The sequence below is a fragment of the Plutella xylostella genome, chromosome 12, assembly GCF_932276165.1.
Source record: "Plutella xylostella chromosome 12, ilPluXylo3.1, whole genome shotgun sequence".
Classification (NCBI taxonomy): Eukaryota; Metazoa; Arthropoda; class Insecta; order Lepidoptera; family Plutellidae; genus Plutella; species Plutella xylostella.
Genome location: NC_063992.1, coordinates 8,874,503 through 8,892,282, shown reverse-complemented (window position 1 = coordinate 8,892,282; position 17,780 = coordinate 8,874,503). Strand labels below are relative to the sequence as shown.

General features: G+C 38.1%; 3 protein-coding genes across 8 annotated transcripts in view; 2 read left to right on the top strand and 1 right to left on the bottom strand.

Moving 5' to 3' along the window:
* The window catches only part of LOC105385214 (CUGBP Elav-like family member 3), a 388,314-nt gene that overhangs the window by 145,970 nt on the left and 224,564 nt on the right, over positions 1-17,780 (top strand). The window lies entirely within an intron of this gene.
* The window catches only part of LOC105384707 (chitooligosaccharidolytic beta-N-acetylglucosaminidase), a 445,339-nt gene that overhangs the window by 272,233 nt on the left and 155,326 nt on the right, over positions 1-17,780 (top strand). The gene's annotated exons all lie outside the window — the stretch shown is intronic.
* Positions 5,799-10,951, bottom strand: LOC105384709 (parkin coregulated gene protein homolog). The gene is made up of 4 exons (XM_011554986.3): positions 10,513-10,951; positions 9,525-9,696; positions 8,984-9,133; positions 5,799-6,067 (listed from the first exon to the last, which is right to left on the bottom strand). Exons 1-4 carry the CDS (start codon positions 10,801-10,803, stop codon positions 5,907-5,909), a joined length of 774 nt encoding a protein of 257 aa, XP_011553288.2. The 5' UTR covers positions 10,804-10,951; the 3' UTR covers positions 5,799-5,906.

The window sequence follows — 17,780 nt, the reverse complement described above, 5'->3', positions numbered from 1 at the left end:
TCACTATTGGGCATTAACGTGACCAATTGACACGCTTTTCCACTGTGATTGGACAGCGTATTATTATATAACAACACCGTATGCAGGTGAGCTTGTGACGTCAGAGCAGATTTATCTAGGTCAGCCTATAGCGACACCTGAATACCCTTCCTGTCGGAGCGAATTATTTGCGTGCGGTTTTCCTGTAAACGTGGCCGGTTCGGTAAATTGTTATGGGCAGTGTATCGAAATACGGGCTTGATAGAGTCATTCCGACGTTGAGCACATCATCCTGTCACGTTTGATTTACGAAGTACTGTTTGCTACTTGGAAACTCTCAACAGAGATTGCGTCCTATTATCGTATAAAGAGAGAATAAAGGGCTTTTAGACCGATGCAAAAAATTGTGTCGGTATGCAGTCAGCTATTTTGTTTACATCTGAAGGGTCTGAATAGATAGACACACACCAATACACTGTGCCACACGATAATTTTATAAATCGTTAATAGGTTAGCAGGTATGTACTTTCGCTGGAATTTTGGGAATACCATAGATAGCGTGAGGGTTTTAGCAAAAAAATAAGTCGATAAAAAATCATTATATAAGCAAAATAAAGCTAAAATATATTGAGGGTTTTATTCAATCATATTATTGAGTTAGAATAAATATTAACGTTGGAGGCATTAAGTTGCCTATAAAGAGGAAACAGCTGTAGACACTAAAAGCATTCTTACATTCCTATCCTGACTGACATCTCCTGCTATACTGTAGGTTAACACAACATTAGCAAAAACGTTTCTCGATGCATTGACCCGTGATAAGTAGACAGGTTGCGTTAATTCCTTCCCACCGGAGCGGCGAATTAGCTGTGACATTCGTATGATCGTATTTGGAGCAGAAACATAGTGGTGACATCTGTTGGATTTCTCACCATTTACAAGGAAAATAACTTCATAATGTACATGGACTATAAATAGGCATTTAATGCTTGTTGTTTTTCAACGAATGTTAAGAGTATCGCGATAAACATGCTCTATCTTACATTATTAGTTGTGTAGGTAATAAGGGCAGGACTAAAGCAGTAAATTGCAAGTAGAGGCAATTGCATCATAAAAATAAGGAATCGATTTGATAGAACTATAGGTCAAATAAATGTACATAACTACGTATATTGTGTGATTGAATCAATGCTAAACACCGTAACCGTAAGCCTGTGATACATCACAAAGTCAAATACGCAATCAATACAGATTTGCGGTCAATTATTAGTTTTAGTAGGCAATAGTAGGCATCAATCCCATACATTAGTTTAATTAGCAACGGTACTGTTGACTGACCGAGAAATACAGAGCTTACGACCTCAAATTACACCGCAATCCTACCTTGGTATATTATATTTCATCGGTTAATAGCCCTTCAGGCTGTATTACTCGTACCCTTGAGTAATAACTTTGTAGTTATTCCTGAATATTTCTGATTACACCTACTTCATAAAATAAGAAATAGAATAACAAAGAAACCTCAAAACTTTATTTAATCTGGCACAAAGATAGGTACGTACAACAACGAAACATACAAGTTACTTTTATAACACTTACATCTGTGGATGAAATTGAATTTTCATGAAAATAGAGAATCACGCTGCGCCGGTATGAAATACGTGACTTTCAGTTGCAAACCACTTTCAGCTACGAACGTACGGTATTCAGACAGAATGTAGTTTTGTAATTATTACCGTCGAGTATTTTTTTTAAGGAATACCCTGCATCATGTGGCCTGTTACCTTATCATGTAACACAGAACCTCTATAGGATTGCCATTGATAAAAAAGTAAGATAAAGTCCACCTTTTGTACACTTATGTATACAATAAAGTTTTAAATAAATAAATAAAGAATATGTTGATGCCAAGTTCTTGAATATAAATAAATACTTATATTCAAGAACTTGGAACAAGTCACTGTATGTAGGTTTATTTCAGATTTATTATCAAACAAAGGCATTCATAGAAAATTAAACATAAAAAATATTGATAAAAATAGATGGTTTCTTTTAAATAACTTCTTAAAAAATCACCCTACTAAACTATAATATAATGTACATTCTAACAAACCAACTATCAACCACGAAAAGTAAGTGTTAAAATCCTTAGTTCAACATTTTAACATTTCCTGTTGAAAGTTTCAGTAAATTTTTGCGTTCCAATTTACAGCATAGCCTTACCAGCACCGATAGACACTGAAACAAGATTAAAGTGCAAATGTATTTACGAAGCAAGAAGTGGACCCGTCCGACTTTGTCTTTGGTCTATCTTCTGAGCTACCAGCTGCCGCTTCACGAGTTCGTTATGGACGTAGATAAACTTTACTATATCGCTATTCACTATATCGAGATTTTGAAGTAAAATTTAATAAATAACAATAAGGAATATTCATACCATAATGTATTAATGTTATGGTCATTACTGTAATCCCCGAAGGGGTAGTCAGAGGTGACTCACAAGCGGGCCACCCGCTTTTCGCTGTAGTAGATTTGTAGGTCGCTAGTCGTATCGGCGTTTTTGAATGAAATAGGTGTAATTATAAAATTGTACTTAAATTCATTATTTCTAAGGAATTCATACATGGCAGGATTCGAACCCACGGTCTCACAAATGAGAGCCGAGATCTTATCCATCACGCCACCACGACTCATTAGGAATACATACATCCATCCTGACTTCAGTCTCAGCAGGGACAAAGGGCTTTGAGAAGATTTCTCCATCTGACTCGATCTTGGGCAGCGGCGGCAACTCTATCCTCACAACCTTTGCCTCACTCTCCACAGAACCAGCCAGTTGCCAGTGGCCAGGTTGTTTTTTTTAGGAGTATTCGTGCCAATTTAATTTTACGCGTAGACCCATACACTATGTACTAACGGAAAGTCTTCTTATTTACGTAGTGGTAGAAATATAAAAAAAAAAACAGCTAGAAATATCTCGGTCCAACGCCGCTCCCGACTTTCGCCATTTGTACAAGATAAATGTTAGTCTTAATTTTACTCTTTAAGTTCCGATAAAAGCTGGGGAAATGTTGTCTTCCTGTCAACATTTCGGCATGAAATGAAATTGAGTTTAACCGGTATTCGTAGTTAGGGGAACTATCTTGTTCTATGGTGTATTTTTATTAAGGTTTTTCTATAAGTATACCTACTTATAATAATTTTACATAATTTAACTTAATGTTAAATGTGAATTGTGTTAAAAATTACACAAACTTATTTAAATAACAACGTCAAATACACTCGCAATGATAGAGTTCCCTACGATTGACGTACCATATGCAACTGGAACTTTTTCATTGCTCGTGAGTGTAGCAGGTAACTGCTAACATAATAACGATAAAAAACAGCATGTTCCATAAAATAAGTAACTACAGCATCCCATTACCCCGAGCCCAGAGCCCCAGTCAAGTCCACAAAACATATATTAAACTAAACCGAACGCGCAAGCATATCAATCACGTCTTGCTGAATATTCACCGTAAGCCTAAATATTAATATAAATCGAGTCAGCCGTCGACTTCGTCGGCCAAAGGCTTACGTCTACATTTATCAAGCTGCAAGAGAACGGATCCGCCGACCCGCCACCCGGCAAACGACGATACCTTTTTACTCTACCAACATTTATAAAAGAGACAGTAAGAGAAGCGCTACTGAAATAATCAAACGAGTAATTTAGGTGACGAGCTGTTCATATTTTAACAAACTTTCCGAAGGACGGCCGGGCGCGATTGTTTAATTTGTTTTGAGATCTAAAATTTGGATTTGATTCGTCGCTGCGAATTTTCGGACGTAAATAGGTCAATTTGATTTATTGGTGTTATGAAACGGCTTTGAATGCAACCTGTTTTTATATATTTATAATAATAGAGGAGAAATCAGGGTGACTGAGGCTGTTTGGCGCGAAACACTGCAAAGCACTATAGCGGTTCATTCTCCCGAGTTCCCCCCGACAATGAATGTTCACAGAAAAATCGCACCGATTAATATAGTCCCGGCGGACGCTAATGCCATATTTTTCATCATTATGTGCTCATTAAAAAGAGAGTAGAGGAATCGGCTCGTGAAAAAATGCGAATTGGCAAAACGTAGACAGGAATATTTTATTCTTTAGCCCTCCTAAGGAGAGGACAGCTGGGCGCTGCACTTTTCCAACATTACGTTTTGAACAGTATTTATTGCGAAATTGTGTTAATTAACATTCTTTGTTACTAAGTATTCTGAAGTTTATTCATGATCTCTTCTTAACTTACAAGTGGCTTTTGGAGTAAGTACTTACTTACCTATTTTAAAACATTATCGCTGTTTAATTCTTGTGCTTATATTATTTTGTTACAGGTACATATAGGTATCTATATCTACTCGATACAATTAAAATTTATAAGGCTCTTTCAATGTGGCATTTCAAAAGTATTAATAGTTATTAATAAATAAGTTAATAGTTATTACGGAAACTGTGATTTGGATTATTAAAGCTATAAATATGCCTTTTTGACAATGTCTGGCATGCTGACCTTATCTAAAATTATGTACACAGACATTGTGAAACAGGCTCTTAGTCAAGCTACTCAAGCTCATCCAAATGTTGAGCAATATGGTAAAGTTAGAGAAAGTGAACATGTTAGAACTGCACATAAATCCCGGTTAACTACAGCAGACGCTCACACTCTAAACCTCGATTGCACGAAACTCAAGCCTTTGTCCACATAGTCCCAGTCCCATAATTGGACAGAAAAACGAAATTTATTTTAACAAGCAAGGCAATAAAAAGATGCTTCCAGAACAAGAGCTTGCTGCAACGGAATAAATCGTGCTCGAGGGTGGCACCGTCGCCTTTTCCACTGCGATTCCACCGGGGGCCGATTCCGCTACGGAATGGTGGTCTGTGGTGTGCCATCGGCATTGTAGAAAGCTTTCAAAATTATATTTATTTATTTATAAGTCGCTTATTATGCTATTTTTTTATTTTTCAAAAGCTTGAAATAATTGAAATTTACTGTAAACCTTTATAATTTAATTAATTTTCAGAGAAGGCTGTAATAAATCTCGAATCGATTTTTATTTTATTATATATCAGAAAAAGGTAGTACTTAAGTAGGTATAAGTTATTATCAAATACCTAGGTAAGAAATTGTAGACATGCCTAATTATATTGTACCTATCTTTTCTGCGCAATAACATTGTTCTTCTTCATCGCATATCAGTCTACTGCTGGACGTAGGACAACAACATTCAACTATTCAATAAATACTAAAATTGTCGCTAAATAGATTCTTCAAATTCAAGGTAACATTTTCTAAATGTAATTTATATGTACTTGAAGACTACATTACACTATATTTAAACCTACAATGTTTATTAAATACTTCAATATAATAATTATATTACAACATAGGCAGTACTTACATTACTTACTTAACTTCAACTCGAAAAGCAATAACCATTCTAAAAACACGCCTACTCACTACAGTTAGCAGAACCGGTGTCCCGTTAGGGTTAGTTTACAATAATGCCTAGACAAATTTTCTTGCGAGATAAGAAAGAAGAAGTGTTCGGAGGTGCAGGTTGCCAAATGCGACCGCGATACAGCTGAACTATTTAGTGATCCCATTTTGCTGGTTTATTTTTATTCTCTTTGGTTTCGTGCAAAGGAAGTTATTGTTCTGAGGTTTCTTACAGGATTTTTTTCTGTGTTGATTGTTATTAATATTTAAATAAAATCGAAATATTTTATTTAAAAAAGTTAGTTTTAATCGTATTTATATTACAATTTACTCGTATGTATTAACAAAACCGCAACATTTTATCAGCATGCGCGATGAAAAAAAAAACAGATGCTACTTCCATAAACAAACGAACATCTACGCAGCCGTCAAAAGCAGGGCGATTTAATTCAAGATGGCGGACTCGTAAGTAGGGACCATGTACTTGATGTTGATGAAAGCGTCCGGCCCGCCGTAGCGCTCCAATATTTGAAGGGTGTCTTCGATCAGGTCACCCACGTTCTCACCTTTGGTTGTTGAATGGTCCACGCCTGGACCCAAGTTACCTGAACAAAAAAAAGATAAATGATTAAATAAAATTATTTTGGAATATCTGATGCAACCGTGTTTTTGAAGTGTCAGAATGTTTCTTAAATACATGGATAACAACTCATGTAGGAATGATTAGTAAATGACTTTCAGTATGGCTGATAGCCTACATGATATTTTTTGCTGCAGTGTATCTATGTATTTACGAAGAAGGTCATATAACATCATGGAATCTTTATAATGAAAATGTCTCAGTATTTTCCCATGTGTGAAAGATCAGTTATGTTTCTAAGAACTAATTACTCGAGATTTATTTGTTTTCTTTTGAGGTTGTTTTGGACGAAGCCTTAATTAATGTTACTACTCATTTGTAAATAATATTTATGGACAGATATATTTATGAATGCATATTTGTTTCCATTTCCAAACCGTTGAACGAGTTTTTATATCAAAGGCAGATATAAATAACGTTTGTAAAATCCGTTTTTAATCGACAACGAATCGTATTTACCCTTCCTTTTGGATGATGAAATAAAACCCATGTACGTAATCAACCTAAATAGGTTCCTATGTGTTTTTTTATTAACTATTAAATAACTTACTTTAAATACATTCACGATACTAAAAAAAATATAAAGTTCTGTGAGACATGATTTGGCATTTCAAACTAACTTTGCAATAGATAAATGCAAAAGTTAAAATTTGTTTATCTGTAAAATATTTACTTTTCCAAGTATTCCATTACTGATTAGATACAAATTAATTTTGTGCTCCATGAGTTTCTTGCCTCAAGTGTATCTTGCGACTTTCACGAGTAAGTTTTTTTACTTTTATAATTGCTAATTTAGATACATAAGTGACTCGTATGAAATTAACAAGTTACTAGCACAACAACAAATTTTCAACCTATGGGCATGTAGAATATAGATAGATTCGACGCGTAAATAAGTATATTTAGTACTTAGTCACTTATACTTATAGCAGGGTACACTACATAATTCCGAATTACTTTTTTACGAATATGAAAATAACGATTTTTAAAATTTCGAATTTCATACTTCCGAATAATTCACAATCCCGAATTTTAAGTTTCCGAATAATGAAAATCACGAATAGTTTATAAACGAAATTTCAAACAACATATTTATTAAAATGACGAAAGTAAATTTTCCGAATATTATTATTTCGATGTTTCAAAAGTACGATTTTTTATTTTATCGAATTGTTAAAATTACGAATCCCGAAGTTTTAATATTCCGAAAATACAAATTCCCAAATGTTTCTTAGTTAATAAGAAATGGTTATATATTATGAATAGTGGGTTAATTAACAGCATAATCCGTATAAAAACAAAAAAATTAAGCTATATTTTGTGAAACGCTCCGCTTTGTTTTTCGATATCTATGTGCACCTAACACGCTCCTCCTCGCTTTGCTCGTCGTTGCACCTATCTTTAGGTTTAGGTCCTAAGGTTTTTAAGTTTAAACACCATAAAAATAATCCTAGCAATTGTTTTGCTCTATATTTGAAACGCTCCGCTACGCTTCGCTGCGCTCCGCTTTGTTTTTCGATATCTATGTGCACCTAACACGCTCCTCCTCGCTTTGCTCGTCGTCGCACCTATCTTTAGGTTTAGGTCCTAAGGTTTTTAAGTTTAAACACCATAAAAATCCTAGCAATTGTTTTGCTCTATATTTTAAACGCTCCGCTCCGCTACGCTGCGCTCCGCTTTGTTTTTCGATATCTATGTGCACCTTACACGCTCCTCCTCGCTTTGCTCGTCGTCGCACCTATCTTTTGGTTTTGGTTCTAAAGTTTTAAAGACGATTATGTTTTTTTTTTCAAAATCACGAATTATCTTATTTCCGATCCGGTATTTGACTTTTTCGTGATTATAATAAATCGGTATTTTATTTTTCGTATATTAAAGTAATCGTATTTTTTAACATTCGTATATTTAACAATCGTAATAACAATATTCGTGATTATAATATTCGAAATTATAATTTTCGTGATTATTATAATTCGGTATTTAAAAAAATCGGTATTGCAATATTTCGTAAATTACATATTCGGGGTTATCAAATTCGAAAAAAAGTTTTTCGGAATATTTGGGTGTTCCCCTTATAGCACACTAAGAGCCTTCAAGTAAAGAGCAATTTGTTCCATCTAAAGATAGCATCACGAAGTTGCGTTTTGCTGAGTTCACGCTATCCATCACGGCCCGACACTGCCGAAAGTAATTGACACATCGCGACTTGACGCAACAAGATATTGTTTTGAGACTAATAGAGTTGTCGGGTACTCGCAGTAGATTAATTGGGTACGTTCTGTTGCCGCAACAGACGGGTAGAATGTCACACGACGTCGCTCCGACGCCGCCTGTGTTGACACCTCACCGCATTGTTACGACATTCCACCGACCCTCGCCCGACCGCTCCGGAGCCACAGTTTTTTACATCCATTTCACAGCCGCAAAACAGAGTTAACGACTCGTTTCCCGTTCAAGGAAATAATTGTACCTATTCCAGTGCGGAGTGGTATTTTAGCGGCGGTTTAATGGTGTTTTTTGGACTGTCGTTAGTTGGGGTTTTTGTTTTAAGTCGTTTATAATTAACACTCCGTGAGGATTCCACTTGAGGTTTAGTGCCGTGAAGTGTTTATTTACAAACTTGGCGTTGTTCGCATGGCTACACAAGCTTGTGAAACCGACAGCTTCTGGAGTGGCGCCACGAAAGTCCTTGTAAATTGTGATAGCGTTATTCAAGGAGAATCAATATCAACGCTCACGTTTCTGACTAAACATCATCATTATTAACTTCTCGACCTATGGTCGTACGACCATAGAACAACAAGGAAGATGTCATACGTCACACTAGAGGAGTCTCACATCTTGGACCACTTAAATTTCCTATAAACAGCAGTCTACTCACGGTTCTTCCCCTTGAACAGGTTGAGTACAGGCAGGATCTGTCGGTAGTAGGGGACCAGCGCCTCCCCCACTCGGTCGCAGCCCGTCACCAGCTGCTGGATGCAGCGCAGGCAGTGGCAGATCACCGTGGGGTTCTTTGTGGATAGGGCGTCTGGAGTCAAAGAGATTTGATGGCTTTAGATTGTCTCAGTAGGCATACTTTGCAAAATATAGCAAAAATTGGTATAACAGTATAACATATAAGTTTTTAGTGTGACTTGAGACCCGAAATGGTTTATTATGCTCATAGTTCATGTCATATTAATATTAGCAGATTGAATAAACACACACACACACGCACACGCCTTGTACTTATGTACTTCCTAGCGGGGTAGGTAGAGGTGCATTGTTGAATGATTGAATGAGCATATTTTATGTACTTATGCATGTTTATTGAATAAAAAAAGAAGTACCTGTCATTTTTTTCCTTGACTCAGAATTATTATAATAGGTAACAATGCAATTATTAAGTACAATTACCTCCAAAACGTATCTCAACTTACTTTTAATAGGTATAATGAGTTGAGGGACCACTGGAAGTACTTTGTACGAGCCCTTTCTTATTAAATCTTCGATTCCTTTCTCTACAATATAATTGTAAGGGTACTCTTCCTCGGACAGTCCTTCGAAAAACATCGGGAGGTAGTGGTGGAAGTCCAGCTTTTCTACTGGTACCTGATGAAATATTGAAAAAAAGATAAATTATTGAATGATTTTATAATTTAAGCAGCAAAAAATCTTTATCCGGTGTCCAGCACCACACACCACAAATACACTAAGAAAATAATAAACAAAAAAGTATACCAGAAATGCTATTTTCAATTTGTTTAGTAGATTTCAGTATTATTTGGTAGATAAAATCATCAATCTGTAAAGAGTTAGCAAGCAAAATAAAATAATATAAGTAGTTTTCACTAATACATAAAACGAATACAATCGACGACCGAATGGCGTAGTGGTTAGTGACCCTGACTACTGAGCCGATGGTCCCGGGTTCGATTCCCGGCTGGGGCAGATATTTGTTTAAACACAGATATTTGTTCTCGGGTCTTGGATGTGCCCGTAAAATGGCAATAGGCCCGCCCCCTATTACATTGGGACTAACATAACACTCTGGCGAAAAGTGGGTGCAGCAATGCACCTCTGCCTACCCCGCAAGGGAGTACATTAGTACAAGGCGTGAGTGCGTGTTTTTTTTTTTTAATACAATCTATGTATCTGGATTATTAGTATTAGTACGGGGTTAGATAACAGTTAGTAGTATAACAGTTAGTATGTATTCTCTAATTCGAACTGGCACTAATACAATAACAAAAATATGAGATGATACAAACGATCTTTTGAATTAATAACTCTTCTATTTTCGAACTATGTTGACAGTTGCCAGTTGACAGTTGGTCAAGTTATAATATCAGAAAAAGGCTGAATTTCCCGGCATTTAGAATCCCAAACTGCTACGACTACTCTACTAGATTATACTTAGCAAAATACCTTCCAAACTAGAGTTTTTCCACAAGAGCCAAACTCGACCGCCACTGGGAATTCACCCCTCATGTAGCTTCTTTTAAACAACGTCGGTTTTGGCGGCACCGGGTCGAATATGTGACACCTTGGAGGAGGCTCAACCCGTGTATTTCGTTGCAACGACTGGATACTAAACGCTGGCACTGTACGCACTTTCTTAGCTCTATCCTTATGGGGATACGTCGGACTTGGCTTACGCAACGAACACCGAAACTCCTTCCCACAATTAGCCGGAACACACGGAGGCAAAACCACCATGTTTCAAAAGAAAAAGCAAATCAAAGACTTCCAAACGAAATCACACACAGCGTTCCAGTAAAAGAAGCTTGTAAACAATTCAATAACATCGATCTAAAATGTTGACTCAAGTAATAAAATAAGAGAGTAAATTTGCTTTAGTCGGCCTCCGATTGTGATTGTTTATTTTGTAAGATGATCGTTGCATGGCAACGGAGTGTCTATCGATTGATTCCAGCCGGCAGCGCCCTCTAGGCAAGCTTGGCATTATAAAGCGGCGAGCTCACGGCTGGATGCTTTGTAGATATGTTTCTACTAGACTGAATTGCACGGCAGCGACTCATTGGTATTGAACGTATAATATTTCCAAACAGTGATTTTTATCCATCCATTTCTCTCCGATTAAATTGAATAAACTTAGGTACGAGTATACTTGCAAGTTTTAAGTTTCAGTTACGCAAGATTTGGCCGGCATTCTTTCTAAGCTGTTAAATCTGTACCATTTTGTAGCCGCGGAGGATTTATACGCTTCTATAAAAGTAGATTTGGCGCTTGGCCTATAACAATAAAGTTATCCGCCGATATCAGCTGTAATCACCGCGCTGGCTGGGCCGCACTATACGCTCCCGTTAAATCTGCGGACTCACGGAGCTCTAAATGGTTATTTTATTGACGTGTATATTCGGCTTTATAGCGGCAGAGATTTCCCGCCAAATTGAATGTCGGGTAGCCCGCGACAGAGGCGCGTTCGATATTTAAAATTTAATATTGCATCAGCTGCGGTGGGCATTATGAAAATTTTATATCGTCGTCGTCGTCAGTAGGAAAGTTTTAAATGACTCGATATCTCTTTTGATTGCGGCTCCGTACAGCTCACGTGCCCGGTGAATTGCGGATTTTATATCTTATTCGAACATATTAAAGCACTTACGCATAGTGATCGTTGATAATAAAAGGCGATATTGCGTCTATAACTTTGATTTGTATAGCAATTGGCCATGTGAATTCTAGAAGCATTATTATGTACGACAAGCTAGCGAAGCCGCAGAGGGCCGGGCTAAATGTTCAATATGTTCAATGGGAGGTAACAAGGAGCAGTGTGCAGGCATACAGACATGGAAATGCATTCCAATAGCAGGAACAAGTCGAGTACATAAACATATTTAGCGAATTTACTGCTCAGCGATTCATGAACAAGTGCCATTGAGAACGACCTCGCAACGAGTTGGAAAAAACTGTTTCGAAGGGCCCGCGATATTGCTATTCATCACATCGAGGAAATTTATAAAGGTTTCGCTCTGTGGTGGAAAATGTTAACGCTGCGTGGCGCGGAGTAGGCACGTCAGCAACATTTCATTTCCAAGTTGCGGTGGCGAGCGGGAAAGATGTGGTTTTTTGTATTTGATATTTTAGGTGCCCTACAAATCATTTGGAAAACATTTAGGTGAACCACGACGAAGTAAATCACTAAATTGACACTCAGGTGTAAATTCTTTTAATAAATTAAGGATAAAAAACAATGGTTCTTTAGATAATCATGATTATAAAATAGATAGATGGGTATTAACGTCATGTAATAAATTATTTACCAACCCTAAATTTAATTACCATGATATTTATGTACCTAATTATCTCAATTTCATACCTGCATATTTCACACGCATCTTGCGTTTAAGTAAATTTACCTTATGAGCAAACCAAACCGGAAACGGCAAACACTGGATATGAATCTGGCTAAATAAATAAGTGCAGGCCATCTCAATCGAGTCGCTCTCTCATCAATCAATATAGACGATATGAGTTTTTTATACATCTGTGTGTAACTGTGTTTGAGTGTTGTTTATACGGGGGAGTGCTATTAATATGTTGGACATTGACAGATAGGCTTGGAGCCTGTGTATCAGGACACCCGAGTAGAGATGGAAGTCACGAATATTTTATGGCAAACATTAACTGTGGATTACATGATCGCATGAAAGTTTCACAAATCATATCATTCATGACTGTGTTGTTTACATCTCATGGGCTTAGGTTTTTTATTATTAATGTATCAATTTGATTCATAAAATTACAAATATAACAATCACAAAACGATATTAAGGAAAATCAAAGGACATTTTAAAAAAACGACACGTTACATAATAAACCTACCCGATTAAACAAAATCGCGATAACAAGTTTTGAAGTTATGAGCGAAATCTGAAACCTTTAGCTAATATATTTTGTGCCAGAATCGACATGAATGTTCACATATTCCCGTCCCTATCGTCCTATGAATTGGTGGACACTACGAGGTACCTACACTACCACCAGCGTGTGGTGTGTCATCTGTCAAATTAGTCAGTAGTCAGTATGACTGTTGGTTGATGTATAGAGGTAGAAAAAAATAAGTTAAAAGTAGTTAAAACTGATGGATGGGCGACTGAACGCCATTTCCATTTCCGTTCCATATGTCACTGGAACTTTTTCATTGCTCGTGAATATATTTCCTTTGAGACAGGTAGTAGGTATCCGCTGGGTAATAAAAGTCATCGAGAACCATAAAACGTTCGAGTAAACAAGAACAGACATTTAAAACTTCAAGGTCCTTAATTAAAATTGGTTTGGGTAAACACACAGTGCCTGAGTGATGAAAGCCTTTTTGAGTTTATTTTTATTATTATATAATGGGGCTGATAATGACCCTGAGAAATTCAGTATAGTCATAGTCACAGCCAAATAAAACGAATTGAAATATTATTATTAAAGGGGTTGTTCTGTTTTCGACAATCCAAGGTTAATTAAAATTCACTTTAGATAGACACCTGTATTAAAGAGTCGCCACTTTTGATAACATTAAAAAAACCATTAACAGTCGATCATTGACGGTCGAATGGCGTAGTGGTTAGTGGCCCTGACTGCTATGCCGAAGGTCCCGGGTGCGATTCCCGGCTGGGGCAGATATTTGTTTAATGACAGATATTTATACTCGGGGCTTGGGTGTTGTTATTTATATTTAATATGTATCTATCTATGTATTTGTGTACATATATCAGCTATCCGATACCCATAACACAGGCTCTGCCTAGCTTGGGGTCGGATGGCCGTGTGTGAGATGTCCCACATATTATTATTATTTATTATTAACCTGTTGTAGAGTAAAAGTAAGACGGAGGAAAGATTCAGAGGTCATAAATTATGTTTTCCAATATTCAGTATAATTGCGTAAGGTCACTTTCGTTATAATTTTGCTGACATTAACCTAAACCAAAACAAATGTTTCGTTCCTTCTTCAGCTGAACTACTCTTGTTTATGAAGCTCCCAGGAAGGTAAGTTAGGTATAATTGTGAGCCCCTTCGACACGACTCACAACTATTACGAACGCCGGATGGTACTATCTTAAAAGAAAACACCAGTATTACTATCACTATACACTTCGAGGATCTCTGGAGATGTCCACTATTCGAGCTTTCTATTAGAACTGAACTGTTCGACTGTTGCTTTTAAACTGAACTGATCGACTGTTACTATTAAACTGAACTTAATGTGCGCCGGACACCTCGCTTTATATAGGCCGGCGAGCGATCTTCCCGAAAGTTCCAGAGATACCCGAGGTCACACTATTTATTATTATTATTACTAAGTAGGTATAAACAATTCATACTTATCTACTAACTATAAGTACCTAACTTAGCATCTAGAAAGTTCGCGGACGTTGTGGAACATTCCCTAACTATTGTTCTAGAAGCTTCTAGACTATTGTAGATCTATTGAATCCATACTAATCCTTCTAGAACTTTATCGAAACTACTGGAAAGTGATAGAATGTTCCAGAACCTTCGCGAGTTATCTACTCTATCTATCGATTGTCGCGAACATTACTCCCGCCGCAGCTCTTGTAGCTGAACTATCCGCGGTCGCGACATCTTCGTCGATGGGCGGCTCCTCGGTAATCTCCATGGTAGGCGCCCGCAGGATTCATGACGTCTCCTTGCTGCTGAGAATCTCGCACATACTTCTCCATCCATCGTGCCCAATACTTGTCCGTTAATCTCTTGTCTATGAGATCCAGTCTTCTAACTGCCAAGTCACACTTGCTGTTGGACACTACTTTCCGCAGCAGTTCGGTCTCTCCCGCCGGTATACCCTTGAGTTTGTCCGCCAGAAACGGCAGCGCATGCCGATCTATCTCACTATCTGTCGGACTATCGAATTCTGTAGGGAGATGAACCGTTTTTATGGCACTCACACTCATCCCACGATTCTTTAGACTACGATCTTTTATCGTGTCTGTGGATGGTGTGAGTGCTCCGACGACTTCAGCTGAGGGCGGCAGTGTAGGCCCCTCACTTTCAGCACTGAATGGCTCACTTGTCGATGTGACACTGTTTACTGGAGCCACTCTATTTTCCTGCAGTGGTTTGTTCCGCTGTGGCTCCCGCCGGTTTTCACTGGCCACGACTACTTCCGCAGGTTCAGGCGAAACTCTGCTGGCGACAACATTTCCCGCAGGTTCAGGCGGGACTTGGCACGTGGTGACGTCTTGCGATGCGCGTGCGAGTGTACTTCTCCGAACCCGTGCTTGTTTTATCTCTTCTTCTAGTGCAGCGACCTTGGCTTCAGCCAATTCAGCTTTTAATTCTTCTTCCTCAGCTTTAGCTTTAGCTGCAGCTATGGCCACCAGAGCGTTAGCTTTAGCCATCTTCTTTTGCTGCTCAAGAAATTCCAAGCGGGCCTGTAATTCTCTGCGCCGTGCACGAGAATCAATGGGGCGTGATAAACTTGGTGGATGTGAAGTTCCGTTCTTCGACGATCTAGACTCGTAGACACTTCCTTCTATTTGCTCCTCTTCCGAGTCCTCCTCTAGCACAGCAACCTTGGCTGCAGCCAATTCAACATCAAACATAGCTGCCTCAGCTTTAGCTATGGCCGCTTCTTTTCGTCGCTCGAGATATTCCAATCGAGCCAGGGCCAATTCTCTTCGCCGTGCACGAGAAGCAGTGGAGCGCGATGAACATGTAAGACGTGATCTTCCTTGATTTGTCGATGTTGACTCGACAATATCTATTGCAGCGCTGACTGCGGCGGGGGGGGCAACGGCAGTTGTGACACCGGCAACGACTATAGGGCAGGGTGGCAACAATGGAGGGGACAGCGTCTCCGTCGTCGGCTCTGACGGCGGTTGTGGACCTGGTGTACCTCCTGTGGTTGCACCCAATGCCGATGCGTACTCCGTTGCATCTGCAGACCTCGTCGTGGAGACGGCAGATTTCTCGTCCGTAGTCCTCTTCACTGCGTACGAATTCTGAGACCTCGTTACAGGCATCTTCTTTTCTTCCAATCCGGATGCACGAATGACCATAAATGTAAGGTCACTTCACGAACTAATACGAATGCCGGCTCGACTTTAACTATCCGGCTCCAAAGGACCATAAATGTGAGCCCCTTCGACACGACTCACAACTATTACGAACGCCGGATGGTACTATCTTAAAAGAAAACACCAGTATTACTATCACTATACACTTCGAGGATCTCTGGAGATGTCCACTATTCGAGCTTTCTATTAGAACTGAACTGTTCGACTGTTGCTTTTAAACTGAACTGATCGACTGTTACTATTAAACTGAACTTAATGTGCGCCGGACACCTCGCTTTATATAGGCCGGCGAGCGATCTTCCCGAAAGTTCCAGAGATACCCGAGGTCACACTATTTATTATTATTATTACTAAGTAGGTATAAACAATTCATACTTATCTACTAACTATAAGTACCTAACTTAGCATCTAGAAAGTTCGCGGACGTTGTGGAACATTCCCTAACTATTGTTCTAGAAGCTTCTAGACTATTGTAGATCTATTGAATCCATACTAATCCTTCTAGAACTTTATCGAAACTACTGGAAAGTGATAGAATGTTCCAGAACCTTCGCGAGTTATCTACTCTATCTATCGATTGTCGCGAACAATAATCTTGTGTTATTCACTAGGACTGGTGTAATAAATTAACACTTATAAAGAGAGATAGAGACATAGTAAGACCAGTAGTAGTCGACTGCTAAACAGGAGGCCGCTTGAAAAAGTAAATTTATTTTATAAAGTGAAGGTGTAAATGTAGATGCGGTATATTCTTGTGTCTGCTCTGATATATGAATGCTAATGATGTACCTAATTCATCATTCATCATCAGCCTATAGCAGTCCACTCCTGGACGTAGGCCTCTCCCAAAGCACGCCACTGGATGCGATCTTAAGCTTTCCAATTATATAATAATAACAGTATACCTACTCCGAAATGAGTTATGACCAGCGTATCTTTGTGAAACTCACTGACTGTACGTGTTTATGTGTGTGTGTAGTTCTATCGTGCGCATTTTATTCTCAGCGCCAGTATAACGTTCAACCTTAAACTGGTTTTATGTTAGGGACGTGAGACCAGAAGGGTACTTAGTTACAGTCGTAAATCTGATTTCAGGGGATCCACAGATCCTAGTAAATACCGGCCAGTTAAACACGAGATTCATTATCAATTTTCAAAAGTACCTATACATACCTAATTAAATTATTTTTGTAGGTATATTTTAGGTACATTTTTTTAGAATTAATTCGTGTTTCAAAACTTTTCTGATTTGCACATAAAATAAATATAATTATAAATTAATGCTTGATAGTCTATCATCAGTACCTTTAGTTTGAATGTAATTAAGTAAGAAGCTAGTAACTCTACCTCAGTATAGTAGTAAATTTAGTGTCGTAAAACCACAATTACTTACAAACACCAAACTTAAATAGGTATCTAATTTCAAATTGTCACGATTTACAAAAAAGACTAAACATCGTCATTAATTATACAGCATGTTCACATACCGCAAGAGACATGTTAATGAACCACTTTATTTTGTCGTTAACTTCATAAATAGCAGTGAGTCAAAGCACCCTAATGATGCCCTAAATTTTCCACTCCCAGTTCTGGCGAGACACAGTGTGGGGCGCGCTTTGTTCATCACCCTGTATATCG